The sequence below is a fragment of the Oncorhynchus mykiss genome, chromosome 25, assembly GCF_057628025.1.
Source record: "Oncorhynchus mykiss isolate SJ-2025 chromosome 25, ASM5762802v1, whole genome shotgun sequence".
Taxonomy (NCBI): Eukaryota; Metazoa; Chordata; class Actinopteri; order Salmoniformes; family Salmonidae; genus Oncorhynchus; species Oncorhynchus mykiss.
The window spans coordinates 47,578,605-47,606,545 of record NC_143046.1 but is presented as its reverse complement, the minus strand read 5'-3'; the positions used below and the strand labels follow the sequence as shown (position 1 = coordinate 47,606,545).

General features: G+C 42.9%; 1 protein-coding gene across 5 annotated transcripts in view; it reads left to right on the top strand.

Annotated features, from left to right (window-relative positions):
* nid2a (nidogen 2a (osteonidogen)) overlaps window positions 1–27,941 on the top strand; it is a 108,777-nt gene that overhangs the window by 69,137 nt on the left and 11,699 nt on the right. For all 5 annotated transcript variants that reach the window (XM_090220420.1, XM_090220419.1, XM_021584306.3 and 2 more), the window contains 8 exons: window positions 1,688–1,813; window positions 2,017–2,277; window positions 10,219–10,458; window positions 15,098–15,337; window positions 23,801–24,040; window positions 24,411–24,647; window positions 27,002–27,232; window positions 27,511–27,680. In XM_090220420.1, coding sequence (XP_090076546.1) covers window positions 1,688–1,813; window positions 2,017–2,277; window positions 10,219–10,458; window positions 15,098–15,337; window positions 23,801–24,040; window positions 24,411–24,647; window positions 27,002–27,232; window positions 27,511–27,680 — 1,745 coding nt within the window. The remainder of the gene's footprint in view (window positions 1–1,687; window positions 1,814–2,016; window positions 2,278–10,218; window positions 10,459–15,097; window positions 15,338–23,800; window positions 24,041–24,410; window positions 24,648–27,001; window positions 27,233–27,510; window positions 27,681–27,941) is intronic.

Sequence of the window (27,941 nt, the reverse complement as noted above, 5' to 3'; positions counted from 1 at the left end):
CAATTTCTTGCATGGAATAGCCTTGATTTCTCAGAACAAAAACAGACTGACGAGTTTCAGAAAAAAAGGTATTTATTTCTGGCCATTTTGAGCCTGTAATCGAACCCACAAATGCTGATGCGCTTGATCAGTGGTTCTCAACCCTGGTCTTTGTGACCCAAAGGGGTGCACATTTGTGTTTTTTCCCTAGCACTACACAACTGATTCAAATCATCAAAGCCTGAAGAGGAGTTGTTGATTTGAATCAGGTGTGTAGTGCTAGGGCAAAAACAAAAATGTGCACCCCCTTTGGGTCCCCAAGACCAGGGTTGAGAACCACTGCTCTAGATACTCAACTAGTCTAAAGAAGGACAGTTTTTTATTGCTTCTTTAATCAGAACAACCGTTTTCAGCTGTGGTTTTCTATTGATCAATTAGCCTTTTAAAATGATAAACTTGGTTGCTGATAATGGGCCTCTGTACGCCTATGTAGATATTCCATTAAAAATCTGCCGTTTCCAGCTACAATAGTCATTTACAACATTAACCATGTCTACACTGTATTTCTTATCAATTTGATGTTATTTGAATGGACAAAAAAAATGTGCTTTTCTTTCAAAAACAAGGACATTTCTAAGTGAGCCCAAACTTTTGAATGGTAGTGTAAATCCAATCAATTATTAGAAAGCTGGCCGAGAGCAGTGTGTTATAAGAGTACATGGCCAGTAAGAACAGATTGTTCTTCTAGATCTTCAAATATTCATAGATTCCCAGCAGGGTCAAATAATAATCAAAGTGGTTGTGTGTGGGGAAACTGCACATGCTGTGTGATGTTGAAACAATCCAGGAGAGACAAGAACTCGATAGCAAAGGCATACCTGTTGGAAGGACTTTCATCTTTAAGTCTATATGATGGATAACAGCAAGCCGCCCACCCCGATCCACAGAGCAAGGTTTTTATAGTTACACATAGTCTGGGGATGTAGCTTGATTAAGCACCATAAAGTCATTTGGCTGCTGCGAGGTTTCTGTGAAGCACATCATGTCAATATCTTTATCCATGATGCGTATGTATTTTCTGCACAAGACCCTATGTTTGTAGGCCCTCTGACACACAATATCCAGGTCGCGGTGCATCCGTAGGGAAAACAGGGCTTTAAAACTGGCAGTTAGTAAAAAGAAATGCTAACACTTGGCAACCAAGACTCAGCAGCCAACAAAAGGTCAAACTATTAGCAAGAAATCCTATTAAGCCAAAAAAATCACAATGATCAACGGTAGTTAGCAAACAAGAGGCAGCCAAAGCGCCACAGGTGACTCACAAAATTAAAAGGGAGTCCCATGTATTATTACTACTATTGGTTCAATGTTCATTCAGTTTAGTTATCATTTTTGTAGCAGTAGAGGAGGAAAAGTAAGGCAAGTAAATGTGTAGTTATGTACCAGTTTATAAGCCTGGCTAGCGTTGCTACTAAGTTAGGGAATTTGCCTCCAGGCCGCTTAACACCACCTTTTATTTAACCCTTCCTCCCTTTCTCCTCTCCTGATGTTGGCCATAGAACTAGAATCACTAGAGGGGACATTCAAGTTAAGGCTCTATAGTGTGTGAAAGACCCCTCCCACCAGATCCCAGTTCTATGATATTGTCCACTTGGCCTCATTTCTCATGTTTGGTGATTGAATCTACAGTATGCTTGTTGTGCCACAGACTTGGACGAGTGCCGCTCTCAGCCCTGCCATCCCCAGGCCACCTGCTCCAACACTCTGGGCTCCTTCCAGTGCCAGTGTCAATATGATTTCCAAGGAGACGGCTTCCAGTGTGTCCCTAGCAATGGTGATGCTCATTTAAACTTAGACTTCAAAGCAAACTAGATTAGCTTTTGTGCCACACTGTCTCAAAATCTTAAAATGTGCACTAGGACTAGTAGTTAGTGGCACTGTCTTCCAACAAGCTTTGAGTCACCATAGATATGGGACTTAGGCTAGTTGTACTGAATCTTGTCTCAGGTCTTGTTTGCCATGTTTCTTGGTTCTCAGGGCATCCGGAGCGCCCTAAGACACAGTGTGAGCAGCACAGAGACAGCCTGCAGGGTGGGCTGTCTCCCCGAGGGCCTCGGCCTGTTCCTGGAGGCCTTGCTCCGGGGGCCTTTGTCCCCCAGTGTGATGAGCAGGGTCAGTACAGAGCCCTGCAGTGCCATGGCTCCACAGGACACTGCTGGTGTGTGGACAGTAGGGGGCAGGAGAGAGCAGGGACCAGGACTTTGCCCAGAACTCCCCCCACCAACTGCGACAGACCAGGTGAGACCTGCTCAGACACAGCATATCACATGCACACACATACTGAACACACTTTTCAAAGAGACGGCACTTAAAAAATATATAATGTTTTCAATGGTGTTGAGCAAATTTTTCTATTTCACACAAAGTTGAAAATAGTGATAATAGCCTCTCTCTGGTGTAAAACCTCACATTTTTTCTCTGAGGAAAAAAGCGATATGATCAAGAGCAGAACACTGTGATGTGTAGAGACTAGAAGAAGTGTATGGTCTTTTTACACTAAGGAAATATGTGAAGTAAGATCTGCCTTACTTCAATGTCAGATTTGCTGTGTGTAAAAAGGCTCTTAGCAATGTTCATCTGGATCTTACGTCCCCAGTATGATCTATTGTCAGTTTGTTGTGTTAAACTGTTACGTTATCCCATCAAGTTTGTCTTTTGGTAAACCTAAACTCTTCTGACCCCCATCTTTTGACTGTCGATATTTCTGACTGACCGTCTCAATTTGTGTTTTTTACATTGGTTAAAAGTAGAGACTCAGAGTTAGAAAATGCTATATCATACACTACAGTTGAGGAACAATGGGAAAGTAAACATGCTTTGAAAGTTGATAAACTTGCTGCCTCACTTTTGAGAAAATGACCCTTGAATATTTTTGTAAACCTACTGGAGAGCTCTTATTTGTCTACACTCATTCAGCATTGTTCACACCCTCTTAAGCCTTAGCCCCACTTAGCCCCACCCATCTCTTTAAGGATTGACATGTGAGGCCATGTACCAAAGATTTCAAGACGAAAGGCTGGTTTATATTACATCTATCGACAGTTGGCCCAGTGACATCATGAACATTCTATTGTCATCCAACATCAAACATGTCATTGTCGTTATGAAAAAGTATAAACACAAAAACTACAGTCTGCATGATATCAGCAGCCTGGTGGTCCAAAATAGGTAGTGTATTTTAACAACAATAAACTAATCCGTTTAAAAATGTATTTAGTATATGTAAATCTAGCAAACCAGGAAACTAAAAGCAACTTTCTAAACAATGTTTTGGTTCATTTCTAGCTTGTTAGCTAATGCTAAGTTAGCTGGCTTGCCAGTTCAACTAATAACCATATCATATAGCTGACATCTTCACTTTAGCAAATTTGTACTCATTATTACAGGAAAATAATGATCATTTTTTACAAGGTAATGGCGAGCCAATTTTAGAAAATAGTTTACCGTTGTGAGTGTGACAAAATAGAAGCAGGGCATTCTACCGGAGAATATTAGAACTTGGACATTGTCTCGTTGACCCAATGTTTTATCCTAATTTCACTTTGGTGCAGGTCATTTTGTTCTTCACAATACCATCTCTGGTAAACACATACACAGAAGGTGTAGTAAAATGGTTAATTGCATAGTGAAGTCTTTTGTTTAGACATGTAGCTAGATAAACTATGAACCATAATCCCAACTCATAATGTTACTAACCTGCATGAATCTGCAGGTAGCTAACCAACCAGGTTCAATGTTCGCTAGCTAGCTAACATTAGGCTATAACTAGCGATACAAATGGCTCTGAGATCCGAATAATATTACTACACAGATCATACATGTAACAGTAGCTAGCTAGCTAACAGTACGCTTTAACTTGAAATGAAAACGACTTTCTGACTAAATGAAATGTATAATATCTGAAAATGTAGCTAGCTAGACTATCTTACCTGTGGATGGACGCTTCTCCTTCTCTGTCACGTATGCCATGGTTGCCCTTAGTTTGATGATGTAATCCAGAGACAGGTGTTTTATAAAACAGACTTCTGTGTGTTCTCTTTGACTCCCTCTGCATATGTGCAATCAAATGCCATAATTTTCTCCAATTCTTTAGCTATCATACTCTAATTCCACCGGGCATTCGACTGATTTCAAAACTCGGTCCTCCAGAAAGTGGAGACAAACACTTTTGCAATTCTACTACGTGATATATACATATTTTAAAGCTGCGTTAGAAAGGATTACTTACACATCCTGACCAGCTCATGTTATAGACATAACATGGCAGACCAATCCAAACTCATCTCTCGGCATGTCCAGCCCATCAAATCAAATCTATTTATATAGCCCTTCTTACATCAGCTGATATCTCAAAGTGCTGTACAGAAACCCAGCCTAAAACCCCAAACAGCAAGCAATGCAGGTGTAGAAGCACAGTGGCTGGGAAAAACTCCCTAGAAAGGCCAAAACCTAGGAAAAAACCTAGAGAAGAACCAGGCTATGAGGGGTGGCCAGTCCTCTTCTGGCTGTGCCAGGTGGAGATTATAACAGAACATGGCCAAGATGTTCAAATGTTCATAAATGACCAGCATGGTCAAATAATAATAATCACAGTAGTTGTAGAGGGTGCAACAAGTCAGCACCTCAGGAGTAAATGTCAGTTGGCTTTTCATAGCCGATCATTGAGAGTATCTCTACCGGTCCTGCTGTCTCTAGAGAGACAGGTAGCACATCCTGTGAACAGGTCAGGGTTCCATAGCCGCAGGCAGAACAGTTGAAACTGGAGCAGCAGCACGGCGTCATCATGTCAGGTAGTCCTGAGGCATGGTCCTAGGGCTCAGGTCCTCCGAGAGAGAGAAAGAAAGAGAGAGAGAGCATACTTAAATTTACACAGGACACCGGATAAGACAGGAGAAGTACTCCAGATATAACAGACTGACTCTAGCCCCCGACACAAACTACTGCAGCATAAATACTGGAGGCTAGACAGGAGGGGTCAGGAGACACTGTGGCCCCATCCGATGATACCCCCGGACAGGGCCAAACAGGCAGGATATAACCCCACCCACTTTGCCAAAGCACAGCCTCCACACCACTAGAGGGATATCTTCAACCACCAACTTACCATCCTGAGACAAGGCCGAGTATAGCCCACAAAGATCTCCGCAGCGGCACAACCCAAGGGGGGGCGCCAACCCAGACAGGAAGTTCACATCAGTGACTCAACCCACTCAAGTGACGCACCCCTCCTAGGGACGGTATGAAAGAGCCCTAGTAAGCCAGTGACTCAGCCCCTGTAATAGGGTTAGAGGCAGAGAAACTTAGTGGAGAGAGGGGAACCGGCCAGGCAGAGACAGCAAGGGCGGGTCGTTGCTCCAGAGCCTCTCCATTCACCTTCACACTCCTGGGCCAGACTACACTCAATCATACGACCCACTGAAGAGATGAGTCTTTAGTAAAGACTTAAAGGTTGAGACTGAGTCTGCGTCTCTCACATGGGTAGGCAGACCATTCCATAAAAATGGAGCTCTATAGGAGAAAGCCCTACCTCCAGCTGTTTGCTTAGAAATTCTACGGACAATTAGGAGGCCTGCGTCTTGTGACTGTAGCGTACGTGTAGGTATGTACGACAGGACCAAATCGGAAAGATAGGTAGGAGCAAGCCCATGTAATGCTTTGTAGGTTAGCAGTAAAACCTTGAAATCAGCCCTTGCCTTAACAGGAAGCCAGTGTAGGGAGGCATATGATCAAATTTTGATGATCAAATTATCTCAGCCAATCATGGCTAGCGGGTAGGTTCCTCTCTTTTTCCGTGGCTAAACCAACTAGGCTCGTAATTTAACAATTGTATTCGTATTTACAGATGGCATACAAGTGTTTTATTAAGGCACATGAAAGTTCACATGCTCCAGAAGGCATATCTGCCAAAAAAACGCATTTTGATTAAAAAAAAAGTTTATGTTCAAATGCCGCTCCTGTGAAGTAGTGACGCGCGATGTACGCCTAGTTTCCTGAAACTAGTCACATTTACTCTTTGGCGAAACCTGTTGATATATTAATCTAGACACTTTCTATTATAATCCTATATATCAAAACCATCCAGCGACGTTCTCCCTCTCTCTTGAACCTCATATACGATGTGTCCACATTGTCTGTAAGTGCTTATTTTTCTGAGAGAAGCAGTAATTGCCTCATTAAACATACTATACCAGTGGTACAAACTTCCAGATGCCACGACAGATTCAACACAGCTTTTGAAGGACTTGGGGAAAATAAAAATCATTTTATTTTTGGTTTGACCCTGAGAGGGGTCAAACCATCAGATGGGGGTTTTCATCCACAAAGCTGTCAGGGAGAGTGAGAGGCCTCCGTGTCAAGGAAACACCAGTTAAGTGTTGACACCCCCTAGAAACAGGTTTTTCAAAAGGTCGAGGAGTTTCTCTCTTGGCAGATGGTTTTGCCTACTGGAATCCATGTTATATCTACACTTTACGATGGCTCATTGGTGATTTCAACTAAGTAGACACAGCAATGCTCAAAGAAAACATTGGGCCGATTTCCACACTGGATAACTTCTGGCTTCTCAAATTTTTTAGAAAACTGATTGCCTCAACGAAAATAATTTAGGAAACTTAAATAGCTGAAACCTAAATAGCTGACTTTATGATTTCTCTATACATAAAAAACACTAGTTAAATTAAATAAATATGGTGAAGTGAACACGACTATCTTTTTTTAAGTCAGTCACTTAATAAGTATAAGTTGCAGGACCTGAAATGCTTGAGTTTAGTAAAATCCACCTTACTTAAAAACGATAATTTACCATTACTCAAATGTAACTAAGTTTACAAAAAAAATGTGGAAAACTGATTAACTTATTTTGATCAATTAGCCTTAACTCAAATATAATCAGTAAACACACAGCTGTTAGTTAATTACACTCAAATGGCAAAAGTTCAGAAGCGTGCTGTCTTCCTCTGTATTGGCTTTAGCCTAGAGCTCAGAGAGAGCAGAGTGCGGTTGAGACATGAGGCACGTTTACGTAGTTGATTGGCCCAAGACAGCAGTGTCCCCTCTCTCCCCTATTCCGTCACTACAAACCCCAATGTGCTGTCATTACTCAATGTAAAAAAAACTGTTGCACTAAATATATCTGAGTACATGAAGTGATTTTGTAGTTATTACTCAAACCGATAGTCACTGTGACCCTGTAGGTCGTCCACATTTAAGTTGTATCAACTTGAAAATGTTGATTAATGCCCCCACTAAGGCATGCCTGCAATATAATTTCCCAGCGTGCCTTGCCTTTTAGAGTGAATTGGATAGTTACCACCCAATAACTGTATTTGTTAGAGACAGAGACATGGTTGTAAACTCATAAATTTTCAGTCCTTTGGCCTCCACCAAGTGAGTTCCTAGGCGAATGTTATCATTATAATTAAACTCGTTATCATTATAATTAAAGTCGGAAGTTTACGTACATCTTAGCCAAATACATTTAAACTCAGTTTTTTCACAATTCCTGACATTTAATCCTAGTAAAAATTCCCTGTCTTAGATCAGTTAGGATCACCACTTTATTTTAAGTATATGAAATTTCAGAATAGTAGTAGAGAGAATGATTTATTTCAGCTTTTATTTCTTTTAACACATTCCCAGTGGGTCAGAAGTTTACATACACTCAATTAGTGTTTGGTAGCATTGCCTTTAAATTGTTTTACTTGGGTCAAACGTTTCGGGTAGCCTTCCACAAATTTCCCAGAATAAATTGGTTGAATTTTGGCCCATTCCTCCTGACAGAGCTGGTGTAACTGAGCCAGGTTTGTAAGGCCTCCTTGCTCGCACACGCTTTTTCAGTTCTGCCCACAAATTTTCTATTGGATTGAGGTCAGGGCTTTGTGATGGCCACTCCAATACCTTGACTTTGTTGTCCTTAAGCCATTTGGGGTCCTTCTTCATTTGGAAGACCCATTTGCGGCCAAGCTTTAACTGATGTCTTGAGACGTTGCTTCAATATATCCACCAAATTTTCCTACACATGATGCCATCTATTTTGTGAAGTTCACCAGTCCCTCCTGCAGCAAAGCACCCACACAACATGATGCTGACACCCCCTTTTTCGTCCAAACAAAACGATGGTCATTATTGCCAAACATTTCTATTTTCTTTTCATCAGACCAGAGGACATTTCTCCAAAAAGTACAATCTTTGTCCCCATGTGCAGTTGCAAAACGTAGGCTTTTTTATGTCAGTTTTGGAGCAGTGGCTTCTTCCTTGCTGAGCGGCCTTTCAGGTTATGTCGACATAGGACTAGTTTTACTGTGGCTATAGATACTTTTGTACCTGTTTCCTCCAGCATCTTCACAAAGTCCTTTGCTGTTGTTCTGGGATTGATTTGCACTTTTCGCACCAAAGTACGTTCATCTCTAGGAGACAGAACGTCTCCTTCCTGAGCGGTAGGACGGCTGCGTTGTCCCATGGTGTATATACTTGCGTACTATTGCTTGTACAGATGAACGTGATACCTTCAGGTATTTGGAAATTGCTCCCAAGGATGAACCAGACTTGAAGAGGTCTACCATTTTTTTCTGAGGTCTTGTCTGATTTCGTTTGATTTTCCCATGATGTCAAGCAAAGAGGCACTGAGTTTGAAGGTAGGCCTTGAAATAAATCCACAGGTACACCTCCAATTGACTCAAATTATGTCAATTAGCCTACCAGAAGCTTCTAAAGCCATGACATCATTTTCTGGAATTTTCCAAGCTGTTTAAAGGCATGTGTCAACTTAGTGTATGTAAACTTCTGACCCTCTGGAATTGTCATACCGTGAATTAGAAGTGAAATAATCCATCTGTAAACAATTGTGGGAAACATTACTTGTGTCATGCACAAAGTCGATGTCCTAACCGACTTGCCAAAACTATAGTTTGTTAACAAGACATTTGTGGAGTGGTTGAAAAACGAGTTTTAATGACTCCAACCTAAGTGTATGTAAACTTCCGACAACTGTGCATTAGCTATCTCATAAGGCCTTATTATGTGGCCTAGCTTTACCCTAATACAGTGGCCTGAAACTCATCATTTACAGGCCACATCAGGTCTGCAAGTATGGTTGCAAAATTCTGTTAATTTTCCCAGATTTAAAAACAAATTCTGTTTGAAGGATTTCCAGGAATTTTCCATCCGGGATTTCTGTAAAACCTTGGAAAATTGCCATAATTTTGCAGCCCTACCTTACATTATGCAGGCTTGCAAAGTGAATTGTAATTTTTATTTTTTTATTTTACCCCTTTTTCTCCACAATTTTGTGATTTCCAATTGGTAGTTACATTCTTTTCCCATTGCTGAAACTCCCGTACGGACTTGGGAGAGGCGAAGGTCAAGAGCAATGCGTCCTCTGAAAGCCACACTGCTTCTTGACACACTGCTCTATTAACCTGGAAGCCAGGCGCACTAATGTGTCGGAGGAAACGACCGTGTCAGCGTGCATGCGCCCGGCCTTCCACAGGAGTCGCTAGAGCGCGATGCGACATGGACATCCCGGCCGGCCAAACTCTCCCCTAACCCGGACGACGCTGGGCCAATTGTGCATTGCCTCATGGGTCTTCCGGTTGCTGCTGACTGCGACACAGCCCGGGATTGAACCTGGATCTGTAGTGACGCCTCAAGCACTTGGGCCTTAGACCGCTGCACCAACTGGGGAGGCCGTGAAATGTAATTTCTATTGGAATCCAGCCAGAGTTAAGACATCCAACAGTTTTTAAATTTGTATTCACCCACATCCTGCATTCATAATGACTGCCAGGGTTAGAAACAGTGGGAGGAGACCTAAGCCATTTTAACTGGAACAACCATTTCATTAACAGATGCAAAAGTTCAAACTAAATGATTGGATTACTTTAGAAAAATGTATGTATTTGATATTTGTGTAGCATAAGATTAATCAATCAATCACTCAATGTACATGAATAAACACAGATATTAAAAACAGTTTTTTTTAAGTAGAGCACACTGGGAAAGTTAATTTGTTATCATAACTTTAAAAAATAGAGTTGGTTTGACTCCTCATTGAGTTGAATCAGTGCCACATAAACATTTTAAATTCAACTTACTATAAGTATTTAAGTTGGCACAACAACTAAGACAATTGTGTCTCTGTATGTGCATGTGTGTCTGAGCACCCTTTACCTGTCTCTACAGATCACACTGAGAGGCCTAAGACTCAATGTGAACACCACAGAGACAGTGTCCAGACAACCAGTCCTGAGGGGTACTCCATCGTGGAGGGTTTTTTACCCCAGTGTGATGAGCAGGGTCAGTACAGAGCACTGCAGTGTCACGGTTCTACAGGACACTGCTGGTGTGTGGACAACAGGGGGCAGGAGAGGGCAGGGACCAGGAAACCACCCGGTACTGGCCAGCCTAACTGTGATGAACCAGGTAAGAGTTTTAACTTTAATGACCCGCTCTGCTTATTTTTATGTGTCTTGCACACAGACAAACTTTTGATGGCCTTACAGGAGTAGCATCCCACACTGACACCAATACAGCAAATTCAGGGAGAAGTCTGACTGGGACTCAAACTCATGTCAGTCCAATACCTAAGTTATTACACTAAGTGTCCCAAACCTGTTGACAAGGTCGCTAGGTGTTGTACTATCGACCATACACTATACTAGATTTTGACCAATCCCATGGCCACTCGCAAAATCGGTTGTTGCAGCATTACTTTTGTTACGAATTGCATGTGGAGATGCACATATAGTAAAATGTAAAAAAATAAAATAAAATATGTAAAAACAGATTTTTTTAGACTGTACTGTATACCTTTAATTTCCAATGGCATATGTTCAAGCTCAATATATTCCTTGAGCCCGTTTGCTTTGTTATAATTAACTGTGGTGCATAGTGTGTAGATTTCTGGAAAATCATAAGCCAAAAAACTGCAAATCTCCCTATCTCCACTAGCCTTCCCATAGATTTCCACTAGCCTTCCCATAAATTTACTAGCGGTAGCTAGCTAACAAGCTAACTGAAGCTAGCAAGCTTGGTAAGGAATACTGGATTTTAACTGGTCGCTGAACACAAGTTATCAATCTTTTAGTAGCTAGCTAATTAAGTTGCCATTTGGGCGACGAAAAAAGTTCTCCCTATCCCCATTTAAATTTTACCTAGCCAGTTAACTTGTTGGCGAGCTCCAGTTAACGCAACTGTACTAGCTTTTGGGCTAGCTACCAAAGACAATACCTAGCATGCTACCACATGTAATAAACGATAATAAAGCAAACACCTTGACTCAAGGCTTGAGCATAGACATTTACTACCAGAATGAAAGGTATAATCTATTGCTTTGACATATGTGGTCATTTTTTAACATTTAGTTTTACCAAGTTAGTATTTTGTACCGGAAGTACCACCACAACCTATTTTTATTTTATTTTTTATTTTTTTACTTCACTTTTATTTCACCAGGTAGGCTAGCTGAGAACAAGTTCTCATTTGCAACTGCGACCTGGCCAAGATAAAGCAAAGCAGTGTGACACAGACAACAACACAGAGTTTCATATGGAGTAAACAATAAACAAGCCAATAACACAATAAACAAATCAATAACACAGTAGAAAAAAGAAAGTCTATATACAGTGTGTGCAAAAGGCATGAGGAGGTAGGCCATAGGAGCGAATAGTTACAATTTAGCAGATTAACACGGGAGTGATAAATGAGCATATGATGATGTGCAAGTAGAGATACTGGTGTGCAAAAGAGCAGAAATGTACAGTGCCTTGCGAAAGTATTCGGCCCCCTTGAACTTTGTGACCTTTTGCCACATTTCAGGCTTCAAACATAAAGATATAAAACTGTATTTTTTTGCGAAGAATCAACAACAAGTGGGACACAATCATGAAGTGGAACGACATTTATTGGATGTTTCAAACTTTTTTAACATATCAAAAATTTAAAAATTGGGCGTGCAAAATTATTCAGCCCCTTTACTTTCAGTGCAGCAAACTCTCTCCATAAGTTCAGTGAGGATCTCTGAATGATCCAATGTTGACCTAAATGACTAATGATGATAAATACAATCCACCTGTGTGTAATCAAGTCTCCGTATAAATGCACCTGCACTGTGATAGTCTCAGAGGTCCGTTAAAAGCGCAGAGAGCATCATGAAGAACAAGGAACACACCAGGCAGGTCCGAGATACTGTTGTGAAGAAGTTTAAAGCTGGATTTGGATACAAAAAGATTTCCCAAGCTTTAAACATCCCAAGGAGCACTGTGCAAGCGATAATATTGAAATGGAAGGAGTATCAGACCACTGCAAATCTACCAAGACCTGGCCGTCCCTCTAAACTTTCAGCTCATACAAGGAGAAGACTGATCAGAGATGCAGCCAAGAGGCCCATGATCACTCTGGATGAACTGCAGAGATCTACAGCTGAGGTGGGAGACTCTGTCCATAGGACAACAATCAGTCGTATATTGCACAAATCTGGCCTTTATGGAAGAGTGGCAAGAAGAAAGCCATTTCTTAAAGATATCCATAAAAAGTGTTGTTTAAAGTTTGCCACAAGCCACCTGGGAGACACACCAAACATGTGGAAGAAGGTGCTCTGGTCAGATGAAACCAAAATTGAACTTTTTGGCAACAATACAAAACGTTATGTTTGGCGTAAAAGCAACACAGCTGAACACACCATCCCCACTGTCAAGCATGGTGGTGGCAGCATCATGGGTAGAGCCTGCTTTTCTTCAGCAGGGACAGGAAAGATGGTTAAAATTGATGGGAAGATGGATGGAGCCAAATACAGGACCATTCTGGAAGAAAACCTGATGGAGTCTGCAAAAGACCTGAGACTGGGACGGAGATTTGTCTTCCAACAAGACAATGATCCAAAACATAAAGCAAAATCTACAATGGAATGGTTCAAAAATAAACATATCCAGGTGTTAGAATGGCCAAGTCAAAGTCCAGACCTGAATCCAATCGAGAATCTGTGGAAAGAACTGAAAACTGCTGTTCACAAATGCTCTCCATCCAACCTCACTGAGCTCGAGCTGTTTTGCAAGAAGGAATGGGGAAAAATTTCAGTCTCTCGATGTGCAAAACTGATAGAGACATACCCCAAGCGACTTACAGCTGTAATCGCAGCAAAAGGTGGCGCTACAAAGTATTAACTTAAGGGGGCTGAATAATTTTGCACGCCCAATTTTTCAGTTTTTGATTTGTTAAAAAAGTTTGAAATATCCAATAAATGTCGTTCCACTTCATGATTGTGTCCCACTTGTTGTTGATTCTTCACAAAAAAATACAGTTTTATATCTTTATGTTTGAAGCCTGAAATGTGGCAAAAGGTCGCAAAGTTCAAGGGGGCCGAATACTTTCGCAAGGCACTGTAAATAAAATAAAAACAGTATGGGGATGAGGTAGATTGGGTGGGCTATTTACAGATGGACCATGTACAGCTGCAGAGATTGGTTAGCTGCTCAGACAGTTGATGTTTAAAGTTGGTGAGGGAAATAAAAGTCTCCAACTTCAGCGATTTTTGCAATTCGTTCCAGTCACTGGCAGCAGAGAACTGGAATGAAAGGCGGCCAAAAGAGGTGTTGGCTTTGGGGATGATCAGTGAGATATACCTGCTACAACGTGTGCTACGGGTGGGTGTTGTTATCGTGAACTGAGATAAGGCGGAGCTTTACCTAGCATAGACGTATAGATGACCTGGGTCCAGTGGGTCTGGCGACAAATATGTAGCGAGTGCCAGCCGACTAGAGCATACAGGTCGCAGTGGTGGGTGATATAAGGTGATTTGGTAACAAAACGGATGGCAGTGTGATAGACTGCATCCAGTTTGCTGAGTAGAGTGTTGGAAGCTATTTTGTAGATGACATCGCCTAAGTCGAGGATCGGTAGGATAGTCAGTTTTACTAGGGTAAGTTTGGCGGCGTGAGTGAAGGAGGCTTTGTTGCGAAATAGAAAGCCGATTCTAGATTTGATTTTTGATTGGGGATGTTTAATATGAGTCTGGAAGGAGAGTTTACAGTCTAGCCAGACACCTAGGTATTTATAGTTGTCCACATATTCTAGGTCGGAGCCGTCCAAGATGGTGATGTTAGTCGGGTGGGCGGGTGCGGGCAGCAAACAGTTGAAAAGCATGCATTTGGTTTTACTAGCGTTTAAGAGCAGTTGGAGGCCACGGAAGGAGTGTTGTAGCTCGTTTGGAGGTTAGTTAGCACAGTGTCCAAGGAAGGGCCAGAAGTATACAGAATGGTGTCATCTGCGTAGAGGTGGATCAGGGAATTGCCCGCAGCAAGTGCGACATCATTGATATATACAGAGAAAAGAGTCGGCCCGAGAATTGAACCCTGTGGCACCCCCATAGAGACTGCCAGAGGTCCGGACAACATGCCCTCCGATTTGACACACTGACCTCTGTCTGCAAAGTAGTTGGTGAACCAGGCGAGGCAGTCATTAGAAAAACCAAGGCTATTGAGTCTGCCGATAAGAATACGGTGATTGACAGAGTCGAAAGCCTTGGCCATGTCGATGAAGACGGCTGCACAGTACTGTCTTTTATCGATGATGGTTATGATATCGTTTAGTACCTTGAGTGTGGCTGAGGTGCACCCGTGACCGGCTCGGAAGCCTGATTGCACAGTGGAGAAGGTACGGTGGAATTCGAAATGGTCAGTGATCTGTTTATTAACTTGGCTTTCGAAGACTTTAGATAGGCAGGGCAGGATGGATATAGGTCTGTAACAGTTTGGGTCTAGGGTGTCACCCCCTTTAAAGAGGGGGATGACCGTGGCAGCTTTCCAATCTTTAGGGATCTCGGACGATACGAAAGAGGTTGAACAGGCTGGTAATAGGGGTTGCAACAATGGCGGCGGATTGTTTTGGAAAGAGAGGGTCCAGATTGTCTAGCCCAGCTGATTTGTACGGGTCCAGGTTTTGCAGCTCTTTCGGAACATCTGCTGTCTGGATTTAGGTGAAGCGGAAGCTGGGGAGGCTTGGGCGAATAGCAATGTGTGATTGGGTTGATCAGTTCCCTAGTTTAACCCCTTACCTGTCTCTACAGATCTTCCTGAGAGGGCCAAGACTCACTGTGAGCAGCATAAAGACAGTGTCCAGACGATCAGTCCTGAGGGGTACCCTATCCCGGGGGTCTTTGTGCCTGAGTGCGATGAGCAGGGTCAATACAGAGCCCTGCAGTGCCACGGTTCTACAGGACATTGCTGGTGTGTGGACAGCAGGGGGCAGGAGAGAGCAGGGACCAGGAAAGGACCTGGCACTAGCCAGCCTAACTGTGATGAAAAAGGTAGGAGTTGTAACTTTAATGACCCAATCCACTCATTTTTATGTGTCTTTCACACAGACACACATTTGATGGCCTTACAGGAGTAGCATCCCACACTGACACCAATGCTGCAAATTCAGGGAGAAGACCGACTGGGACATTTCTCGTCGATCGCCAAACATTTCTGTAAAAAACCCAACGATAAAGCCTGTGTTCCTATTTTTTTTTTAATTAGTCTCGGCTGTTGGTGGTAGGTGCAGCCAATTCAGCTGTTGCCATTTAATGTGTCTGAAGGTACAAACTCTGCCTTCCCGGTGAGCCTGGAGAGGAAATCAAGTGCACTATTCCATTGCTGGCCAATCAGATTGCTTAGATGACCGAGTCTGCATTAACGTAGCAGGCATAAAAGAAAGCTACGGCAAAATTGATACTGTGAGATTTCAAAACGTTTAAAACCATGACTAGAGAGAGACTGTCAACGAATACAGCAAAGAGCTGCTGTTTTTATGAGTGAGTTCATGTTTAAGTTCTTACTCAGCACAGTCACTACTTTGTATTCAAAACTTTTATAAGCCAATAAATGCGCATTCTTCCTATTTCCACTCAACGCTACAACAAGCAGTGCGGCAGTAATGAATGAGAAGGTAAGTGTAGCTATAGGCTTGCGTTGTTGTTATTATTAACGGCTTGGGTCTTTTTTAATATCAAGGAATATTTCACTTTCTTTGTTCATAGGAGTAACAACATGAATTTGTGCATGAGGCAGAAATAATGCGGTGCGACTCGAGTTTTCGCCATCAGCTGGAAGACTGTGTCCCTTTTTGGTCAGTGAAGGAAAGGGAGAGCTGAGGGATGTTGAGAGACGGACCCTCAGTCTGCTGCTCTCGCCCTCCGCTGAGACAGACCATCAGTAGCAGGCACCATCAGCCCAGTAAAATAAAAAGCAAATTATTTAAAAGTATTGTGAGCGGACCAAGTAATTGGGCGTCACTCTAAAGCGGGAAGGTGGAATAAACGAGTCAGGAGTAAGTTTTCTTGATTGAACACAGTTCTCTATTGAGGGCATTGGGTCAACACAAACACTCCAACGTAATCAATGAAAATCTTCCAAGGAAAAACATACATCTTCTTCTCCAGATGAAACAAGAACATAATAGGATTATCTTTAAACTACAACAAAAAGTCACGGGCTTGTCACCGTCTTAGTGGTTCTTCCTGGATAGCTCCTCTCTCTCGGTGGCCATCTTCCAGAGATAGTTTCCCCCTCTCTGCTGGTTCCATTCTCTCTCTTATAGGGGAAGGAGAGTATGTCATTAGTACCGTCAGCTGTGCTTAATTGCCTCTGGTTACCTTGTCTCCCATGCCTTGTTGGGCTACTATCCATGAGCCCAGCCTGCCCTCTGGTGGTCCTTCCACAGTATGCTCACTCAGCTGTGCATCAATGGATCTACAACAATGGATCTATTACCGGTGTGATCATATAGCCTACCTCAAATTTTGAAATAGAATTTTTTTTAAATGTCCTGAACAACAATGAATTGGCAGATAAATTCAAGCAAAGCCAGTATGCGGCGATAATGTATTGTGCCTATAGCTTACTGCAGAAACCTCATTGCTACAGTACTGTTTTTAATTGGTTATTGTTGCATAGGCTTACATTTTTTAAGTCATGTTAATAAAAAAATCACCGGTAGATCTCGGTGTGCATTTTGACTCAGAAAGTGATCCTGACTCAGAAAAGGTTGGTGACCACTGGACTAGGCCTACTAACCTTAGCAACAAAAAAAAGAAACGTCCCTTTTTCAGGACCCTGTCTTTCAAAGATAATTGGTAAAAATCCAAATACCAACAATTAATGAACATGCACCTGTGGAACAGTCGTTAAGACACTAACAGCTTACAGAAAGTAGGCAATTAAGGTCACAGTTATGAAAACTTAGGACACTAAAGAGGCCTTTCTACTGAAAAACACCAAAGAAAGATGCCCAGGGTCCCTGCTCATCTGCGTGAACGTGCCTTAGGCATGCTGCAATGAGGCATGAGTTCTGCAGATGTGGCCAGGGCAATAATTGCAATGTCTGTACTATGAGATGGCTAAGACAGTGCTACAGGGAGACAGGACGGACAGCAGATCGTCCTTGCAGTGGCAGACCAGGTGTAACAACACCTGCACCGGATCAGAACATCCGAACATCACATCTGCGGGACAGGTACAGGATGGCAACAACAACTGCCCGAGTTACACCAGGAACGCACAATCCCTCCATCAGTGCTCAGACTGTCCGCAATAGGCTGAGAGAGGCTGGACTGAGGGCTTGTAGGCCTGTTGTAAGGCAGGTCCTCACCAGACAACACCGGCAACAACGTCTCCTATGGGCACAAACCCACCGTCGCTGGACCAGACAGGACTGGCAAAAAGTGCTCTTCACTGACGATTCGCGGTTTTGTCTCACCAGGGGTGATGGTCGGATTTACGTTTATCGTCAAAGGAATGAGCGTTACACCGAGGCCTGTACTCTGGAGCGGGATCGATTTGGAGGTAGAGGGTCCGTCATGGTCTGGGGCGATGTGTCACAGCATCATCGGACTGAGCTTGTTGTCATTGCAGGCAATCTCAACGCTGTACGTTACAGGGACGACATCCTCCTCCCTCATGTGGTACCCTTCCTGCAGGCTCATCCTGACATGACCCTCCAGCATGACAGAGTGCCCGGATCTCAATCCCATTGAGCACAAATGGGACCTGTTGGGTCAGAGGGTGAGGGCTAGGGCCATTTCCCCCAGATGTCCGGGAACTTGCAGGTGCCTTGGTGGAAGAGTGGGGTAACATCTCACAGCAATAACTGGCAAATCTGGTGCAGTCCATGAGGAGGAGATGCACTGCAGTACTTAATGCAGCTGGTGGCCACACCAGATACTGACTGTTACTTTTGATTTTGACCCCTCCTTTGTTCAGGGACACATTATTATTCCATTTCTGTTATTCACATGTCTGTGGAACCTGTTCAGTTTGTCTCAGTTGTTGAGTCTTGTGTTCATACAAATAGTATTTACACATGTTGAGTTTGCTGAAAATAAACACAGTTGACAGTGAGAGGACTTTTCTTTTTTGCTGAGTTTATATTTACTTCTCAACTTTCCTAATATTAAGCATATTGTTTATCTTTACAACAGGAGTCTAGCCTACCTGGCTGGCATGAAAATGAACTACAGGAAAAGCATCCTCCATTCGCTATTTAAGTGCATAGATCTATTTTTTTCCGCTTCCCGGTTTCGAGACAGGTGCATGATAATGGTCCATTCTAAATTTCACACATATTATTTAGTATATGTAAAGACAAGATTAAATCAAGAATAGTGTGATTGGTGACAATATTAGCCTATATTATCACTTGTGAATGATGCCCAGCATAAGTAACTGCCTTTTTTATGTTGAATCATAGTCACACACCTCATGTAGCCTATCCAAATCAAATCAAATTGATTTATATAGCCCTTCGTACATCAGCTGATATCTCAAAGTGCTGTACAGAACCCCAGCCTAAAACCCCAAACAGCAATCAATGCAGGTGTAGAAGCACAGTGGCTAGGAAAAACTCCCTAGAAAGGCCAAAACCTAGGAAGAAACCTAGAGAGGAACCAGGCTATGTGGGGTGGCCAGTCCTCTTCTGGCTGTGCCGGGTGGAGATTATAACAGAACATGGCCAAGATGTTCAAATGTTCATAAATGACCAGCATGGTCGAATAATAATAAGGAAGAACAGTTGAAACTGGAGCAGCAGCACGGCCAGGTGGACTGGGGACAGCAAGGAGTCATCATGTCAGGTAGTCCTGGGGCATGGTCCTAGGGCTCAGGTCCTCCGAGAGAGAGAAAGAAAGAGAGAATTAGAGAAAGCACACTTAAATTCACACAGGACACCGAATAGGACAGGAGAAGTACTCCAGATATAACAAACTGACCCTAGCCCCCCGACACATAAACTACTGCAGCATAAATACTGGAGGCTGAGACAGGAGGGGTCAGGAGACACTGTGGCCCCATCCGAGGACACCTCCGGACAGGGCCAAACAGGAAGGATATAACCCCACCCACTTTGCCAAAGCACAGCCCCCACACCACTAGAGGGATATCTTCAACCACCAACTTACCATCCTGAGACAAGGCTGAGTATAGCCCACAAAGATCTCCGCCATGGCACAACCCAAGGGGGGGCGCCAACCCAGACAGGGACGGCATGAGAGAGCCCCAGTAAGCCAGTGACTCAGCCCCTGTAATAGGGCTAGAGGCAGAGAATCCCAGTGGAAAGAGGGGAACCGGCCAGGCAGAGACAGCAAGGGCGGTTCGTTGCTCCAGAGCCTTTCCGTTCACCTTCCCACTCCTGGGCCAGACTACACTCAATCATATGACCCACTGAAGAGATGAGTCTTCAGTAAAGACTTAAAGGTTGAGACCAAGTTTGCGTCTCTGACATGGGTAGGCAGACCGTTCCATAAAAATGAAGCTCTATAGGAGAAAGCCCTGCCTCCAGCTGTTTGCTTAGAAATTCTAGGGACAATTAGGAGGCCTGCGTCTTGTGACCGTAGCGTACGTGTAGGTATGTACGGCAGGACCAAATCAGAGAGATAGGTAGGAGCAAGCCCATGTAATGCTTTGTAGGTTAGCAGTAAAACCTTGAAATCAGCCCTTGCTTTGACAGGAAGCCAGTGTAGGGAGGCTAGCACTGGAGTAATATGATCAAATTTTTTGGTTCTAGTCAGGATTCTAGCAGCCGTATTTAGCACTAACTGAAGTTTATTTAGTGCTTTGTCTGGGTAGCCGGAAAGTAGAGCAATGCAGTAGTCTAACCTAGAAGTGACAAAAGCATGGATACATTTTTCTGCATCATTTTTGGACAGAAAGTTTCTGATTTTTGCAATGTTACGTAGATGGCAAAAAGCTGTCCTTGAAATGGTCTTGATATGTGCTTCAAAAGAGAGATCAGGGTCCAGAGTAACGCCGAGGTCCTTCACAGTTTTATTTGAGACGACTGTACAACCATTAAGATTAATTGTCAGATTCAACAGAAGATCTCTTTGTTTCTTGGGACCTAGAACAAGCATCTCTGTTTTGTCCGAATGTAAAAGTAGAAAGTTTGCAGCCATCCACTTCCTTATGTCTGAAACACATGCTTCTAGCGAGGGCAATTTTGGGGCTTCACCATGTTTCATTGAAATGTGCAGCTGTGTGTCATCCGCATAGCAGTGAAAGTTAACATTATGTTTTCGAATGACATCCCCAAGAGGTAAAATATATTGTGAAAACAATAGTGGTCCTAAAATGGAACCTTGAGGAACACCGAAATTTACAGTTGATTTGTCAGAGGACAAACCATTCACAGAGACAAACTGATATCTTTCCGACAGATAAGATCTAAACCAGGCCAGAACTTGTCCGTGTAGACCAATTTGGGTTTCCAATCTCTCCAAAAGAATGTGGTGATCGATGGTATCAAAAGCAGCACTAAGGTCTAGGAGCACGAGGACAGATGCAGAGCCTCGGTCCGATGCCATTAAAATGTAATTTACCACCTTCACAAGTGCAGTCTCAGTGCTATGATGGGGTCTAAAACCAGACTGAAGCATTTCATATACATTGTTTGTCTTCAGGAAGGCAGTGAGTTGCTGCGCAACAGCCTTTTCTAAAATTTTTGAGAGGAATGGAAGATTCCATATAGGCCGATAGTTTTTTATATTTTCTGGGTCAAGGTTTGGCTTTTTCAAGAGAGGCTTTATTACTGCCACTTTTAGTGAGTTTGGTACACATCCGGTGGATAGAGAGCCGTTTATTATGTTCAACATAGGAGGGCCAAGCACAGGAAGCAGCTCTTTCAGTAGTTTAGTTGGAATAGGGTCCAGTATGCAGCTTGAAGGTTTAGAGGCCATGATTATTTTCATCATTGTGTCAAGAGATATAGTACTAAAACACTTGAGCGTCTCTCTTGATCCTATAGGAGCAGATAGGCCTATATATGTTTTGATAAGGTTTGTATCACAACTAAAGTGGCCAAATAACTTCTTAATTAAAATGTAAGCACATTAATCCGCTTTACAAGGGGTTTATAGCATAACTGGCATTCATAAGCAGCGCATGAGTTTCAAGTTTTGGGAAGATAATTGTAATGTATACTCAGGGAGAAAAAGGTGAAGATTCATGAGCAGAGCGTGGCAGATGTTTATTAAGCCTTCACAGAAGTCAGGAATCGTGGTCACAGACCATGGTCAAACTGGTAGGCAGTCAAAAACAAAAAATACCTCACAACCATACAAACAGAAAGAACTGAACTAAATAGGGAGCTGATGAGACCAGGTGAGAAACGAACACAGGTGAAATCAATGAACAAAAATGAAAGACAGGGCTACGTTCCAGAACACAAAGAAACAGGGCTACGTTCAAGATCACAAAGAAAAAGACCACATGGTTAACTAAGAAAAGAAAAGCAGAACCATACAATAATTTTCACCATAAAAATGCACCTTTATAATAAAAGCATTACATGTATTTGATTATAGCCTACTGTCATGTGTGCATTGCTGCGCTTATAATGTGAAGAAATAGCCTAATAGTTTATCAACATTTTAAGCTAAACCTTCTGATCTGTTGCGTCAGCCACATTGCGTGAGAACCTTTTTTAATGGTTGTATTAATTTGGGATTTATTGCACCCCATAACTGTCCCAGACTATGTTTGGAATATTTATTTCTCGCACAGTATAGGCCAACTTTTGTACTACGGGGGATAGTCGATTGACATAGGCTAGTGCTTTTTCTGTTTGTCAGGCCTACTCATCTTGAGTTGGCTGATGAATAGTAAATGGGGACAGTTCTTCTAATATCTTCAATATGCACCTCAGAATTGGATAAGAACGCGGGCAGTTGCGTCCCCGATGTGTCTGTCTTCACTTGTAGCCTGTGAGAAAGACTCGATCACGTGACGAAGAGACATGTGAGTGAGAGGCGCTTCGGATTGCACAGCACACTCAGGGAGAATGGCACAATGCAGCAATCAGGACCGCAGAAGGCATGGATGTCACCATTAAATTCAAGGCATTTTCAAGTGCTTGTCAAATTGTGATTGAGAGACTTTTGGAGTACAGCCTTCGCAAAAAACAAAGCTGAGCTCATGCCTTTCAAGCAACTTTTTTCGAATCATCATTAGAGTTTCATTATGCTGCCTTACATGCTGACCAGACCACTTGTCCATGTGCGCCATCGCACGCTTGTTGATTTTGTCCACCCACACCAGACGTGATCAAGACTCACAGGTTGAAGTATAAAAACAAACTCTGAACCAACTTTATTAATTTGGGGACAGGTCGAAAAGCATCAAACATTTATGACAATTTAGCCAGATAACTTGCAGTTGCTAGCTAATTTGTCCTAGGATATAAACATTGGGTTGTTATTTTACCTGAAATGCACAAGTTCCTCTACTCTGACAATTAATCCACAGATAAAAGGGTAAACCGAGTTTGTTTCTAGTAATCTCTCCTACTGTAGGCTTCTTCATCTTTGGACTTTATATGGCGGTTCGCAACCAACTTTAAAGTGCATTACCACCACCAACTGGGCTGGATTGTGGACCTCAGATCATCTTTCAATCACCCACGTGGGTAAATGCTCCTAAAAACCAATGAGGAGATGGGAGAGGTGGGACTTGCAGTGCGTCAAGCATCACAAATAGAACCAAGTCCTATTTTAGCGCCTGACTACGCAGACGGTCGTTGACGCATGCGAGCAGTGTGGGTGCAGTGATTGAATAATATGTATGTGTACATTTATTTTGCAACGCTTGCGCACGCGACGCCATCGGTGTGGTCAGCATGTTACAATGTTTTAAAAATCAAAACATATAGCCCAATGTTTGTAGAACAACTAAAGTTACGTTTATAACTCTAAATTAAGCATTTCTTTGTTAACCGCTCAACACAGAATGTGCGCAATCACACACATCGTTTGGAGAGCATATTTATATTTTATTCAGTTTTGTTCGATTGTATTCTTCATACTATAAAATAATGCCACTGAATTATAAGTAAATCTTGTCTGCTAAATTAACTAGTGTAGCCCACAGCCATTTGGCATAGCTACATCAGGACCTAACATAAGGACAACTCAGAGTATGGTATTCTTTTCTTCTGAAATAGACTACATTTTCTTCATATCATGCTTCTTTAGACCTGTCTAAAATAAATAATGGATGTATTCAACTTTTTAGAAACCATGAGATGTTAAATGTGTTTATGTTAATTAACGGTCAATTACCGTGAGACTGACAGTTATTTGCCATGACCAGTCGGGAAAAAAATAGGTTATTCCAGCATTACTTTTGTTACGAATTGCATGTGGAGATACAAATTTAGTAAAAAAAACAACTGAAAAAGCCTAAATACATAAAAACAATAGTTTAAACTGTGACCTGGTTTAACCCCTTACCTGTCTCTACAGATCGTCCTGAGAGGCCCAAGACTCACTGTGAGCAGCATAAAGACAGTGTCCAGACGACCAGTCCTGAGGGGTATCCTATCCTGGGGGTCTTTGTGCCTGAGTGCGATGAGCAGGGTCAATACAGAGCCCTACAGTGCCACGGTTCTACAGGATACTGCTGGTGTGTGGACAGCAGGGGGCAGGAGAGGGCAGGGACCAGGAAAGGACCCGGCACTGGCCAGCCTAACTGTGATGTACCAGGTGAGTTTAATGTTAAACACATTACGGATAATAACAGTAACATCCATGTTGTCTCTGTAATATCGTCTGTAAAGGGTACTTGTTTTTTCAGAATAACTAACTATAACCAGTGGGAAAAACTGTTTACAATAAAGTCCTTATGACGACTTTTATGATGTCATGGTCAGGTTGTATACTGGTTGTAATCTGGTAATAACAACCAAAAGATGTCTTGATGTTGTCATGAAATAGCCATCTTTACCTGGACATAAGCGTCTAGTTGGTTGTAATCTAGTTATATGACATTGTGTCAACCAGAAAAACAATATCCACCAGACAACGACGTCATTAAGATGGCATGTGCCTAATAACCCCGTACCTGCCTCTACAGATCACCCTGAGAGGCCCAAGACTCATTGTGAACACCAGAGAGACAGTCTGCAGACAACCAGTCCTGAGGGGAATGTTGACGGGGCCTTTGTACCTCAGTGTGATGAGCAGGGTCAATACAGAGCCCTGCAGTGCCACGGTGCTACAGGACACTGCTGGTGTGTGGACAGCAGGGGGCAGGAGAGGGCAGGGACCAGGAAACCACCCGGTACTTCGCAACCTAACTGTGATGAACCAGGTGAGATGAGTTCACATGTGTTGTGCATACATTTGACGTACACACAACACACCTGTATACACTAATACACATGCATAAACACTACCAATTGCAAGACCACACACACACCCACCTAGAGGTTCATGCTGCAATGCAATCTGCCTCATGTGGCCAGCTTAGACACACATAAGATATTTTCTTAAGGTTTAGAATTAATGCCAGGCAGCAGGCACTGTTGCTATCTAATACAGCTAAACAAAATGGAATCGTTAAAAGTTTAGGCACCAATAATGTGATACGCCCTGTAAAGGCCCAGCTCAGCTCCTCATTGCGTATGAGTAATCACTTTCATTTGAATCGAGTAAATGGTGCCAAGTCATGCTGTCAGGTCTATATTGTTAGGGGGAGGAGGTAGGTCAGTGATGTGGTTCGCCCATGGTTTTCCTGCCAAACCACTGCTTCTTCTACACTGTGCCCAATGTGTGCTCTTCTCTCCCACGTCACAAAAAAACATATTTTTTGTGTCCGTGTAGGAGTCTTGAGTTGGAAAGAATTGAACATTCGGTCATGTTTTTTTAACAGTTTCAGAGATAACAAAAAAAATTACTTAGCCGTTTAACCTAAAGTGGTATGTTTTAAGTGCTCCTGAAAGCATGTTATCAAGGTGGATTTGATAAAGTAAACACTTGGAAATCTGTAAGAATGTTTACAAGTGGGTAGGTGACAGGGCAGGGGGTGAGTGTGTGTGCGTGCAGGTGTGCATGTGTGTGAAAGAGACTGATAAGTGTGTAAGGGGTTGGACATACCACGCTGGAGTGTGTATGTGTACATGCACGTGCATGCATTTGTGAACGAGACTGAGTGTCTGTGTCTGTGTTTGTGAGTATGTGTGTACATGTAGTAGAGGAGAGACAGGAACGTGACCAGGAGGATTGATTTGATTTCTTGCCCTTACACGCCCCCCACCTTCTCCTGTCCCAGACCTGTAAACGCTTGCGGGGTCAGCTCACTTCTCATCACTATCAGCTGGAATGCTTATCCACTACCCGTAATACAACTAAAGGGTCACAGAGTCCACAGCCATTGGACGGCCCTTAAAAAGGCAATGGGGGATTTCTACCTGAGTCATAATAGCGTTTCACAATGTAAATGTATGCATTACTTATGAAGCACAACACTTAACTCTGGCTATTTGCACATTCCTGACCAGAGTTGTGTATAATGTTGTCTCGTCTTCAGAGACTGACTTTTCACAAAGTGAGCTAGGTAGGTTAGTCATACAGCATACATGGACAAGCGTAGCCCTAGATTTAATAAGATCAAGCATTAACTGGTGATAGCAGACACCCACATAGCAGATGATTTGGGGTGTCGGAGGTGGAACTGCGTTGGTGAGCAGCTGCTCTTGCGATCATTGTCACTAAGCCACAGGCGTTAGAAGTTCAGAACGAGAAAGTGTAGAATATATAGAAATAATTATGCTCAAATTGAAAAATAATTTAAGAAAATAATGAGGATTTCTATAATCTTAATCGAGATGTCCCACCTTCACACTGTCAAAAAACAATGCTTGGCTAAAGCGGATCTGATTGAACCGAGCCCATAGTCTTTAGAGCTCACATTGCGTCAAACCTTAGTCTGTTTTTCTTATTAGTTTGCTTTTTATTGTCAGGGTGTTTATTTAGATTTTGAAGTGGAACTGTTGACTGTGCATGCAGTCAGATTCACTGCAAGTGTTGACAGCTTACTTAGTCATAGAAAGGACCCTGCGAAAGAAGAGTGTACGAACCATCCACATACTTTGAAGCTTTGGTCATAATTCAATGATCAATTGGTGTCCTGATGTGATAATTGACATTTTAGTCATTGAGTAGTAGTGAGTTCATACATTGTCAGGATTTTTTCGTACTGGTCCCCCGTGGGAATCGAATCCACAACCATGGGGTTGCAAGTGCCTTGCTCTCCCAACTGAGCCACACGGGACCCTTGGTGCAGGACGACAGAACGAATTACTTTCAGTGACACTTTATTTGGCTAGTCCCCTAAAGATGATCCATAGATGCTCGCACTATCAGCAAACTATCAACTGCAACTCTGTTGATATGCAACTGCTTGCCAGGGTTACAGTTAGGTTTAAGGTTAGGGAAAGGGTTAAGATCAGGGTAAGAGTTAGGGTTAAGTTTAGGTTAAGGGTTAAGGTTAGGGTTTGTAGTAGTTAGTTAGTTGAACACTTACTGAACATCTATAAACCATCTATTTGGGATTAGTCAAATAAAGTTAATTAATTCAGGAAAAAAATACCTGAGTTTCTCCTAGCCCTGTACGTATATGACCCATGTGCCATCTCCCTCTGCCCCCCTCTCCCTCTCTCTCAGCGGTTGTGCCCCCCACCCAGCGGCCGGAGACGGTGTGCGAGCGATGGCGGGCCAGCCTGGTGGACCACTACGGGGGCCTGCCCAGGCCCCACCACTACCTGCCCCAGTGCGACCCCCAGGGGCAGTTCAACCCCATCCAGTGCTACGGCGACAGCAGCTACTGTTGGTGTGTGGACCGGGACGGCCGCGAGGTGGCCGGGACGCGCTCGCACGACGTGGTCAAGCCTGCCTGTGAGTGACGTTACTGACGCTGCTGGTCATCTTTTCACATTTTCAAGTTTGTACTGTAGGATTAAATGTCGAATGCTAATCTGTGACATGTATCTTAAACTGTATAAACATTTGTTGATGTTAACTTGAGGTTTGGGAGGAACATTTGAATTATGATAATGTGAGGTATCCTTTAGTTAATTAGTTATCTACACAGGTAGGTTCATTAACGTCTAATACAGTATATCTGTCAGTGTTTTATCCAGACTTTCTTCCTTCTTCTCACCCACCCTCTACAGGTGTCCCCACTGTAGCCCCTCCCACCATGCACCCTCTGCCTCGCCCTGATGTGACCCCGCCCCCCTCAGGCACCTCCCTCCTGTATGCCCAGGGACAGCAGATTGGGGCACTGCCTCTCAATGGCACACTCATGGACTCGGAGCGCTCCTCTACACTATTGGCTCTGCATGTAAGGAAGAATACTAGGCTACTCCATGCTAGTCCTTACAAGAGCTTAATGTAGAGTTTGTACTATTGAACAGCTAGGAATATCTCATTGTATGTCAACCATTCACAATTTCTTAGTGTTCTTTCTAGGCATTGTGTGAAGTTCACGGCACTCACCACTGTATTTGTAGATCCATATAGTTTTGTGTCACGTGTTCTGATCGTGGCTAAGGTACAACCTGTGTTGAACTGGTAGACAGTAAGTGTAAAATGTATGTGTCTC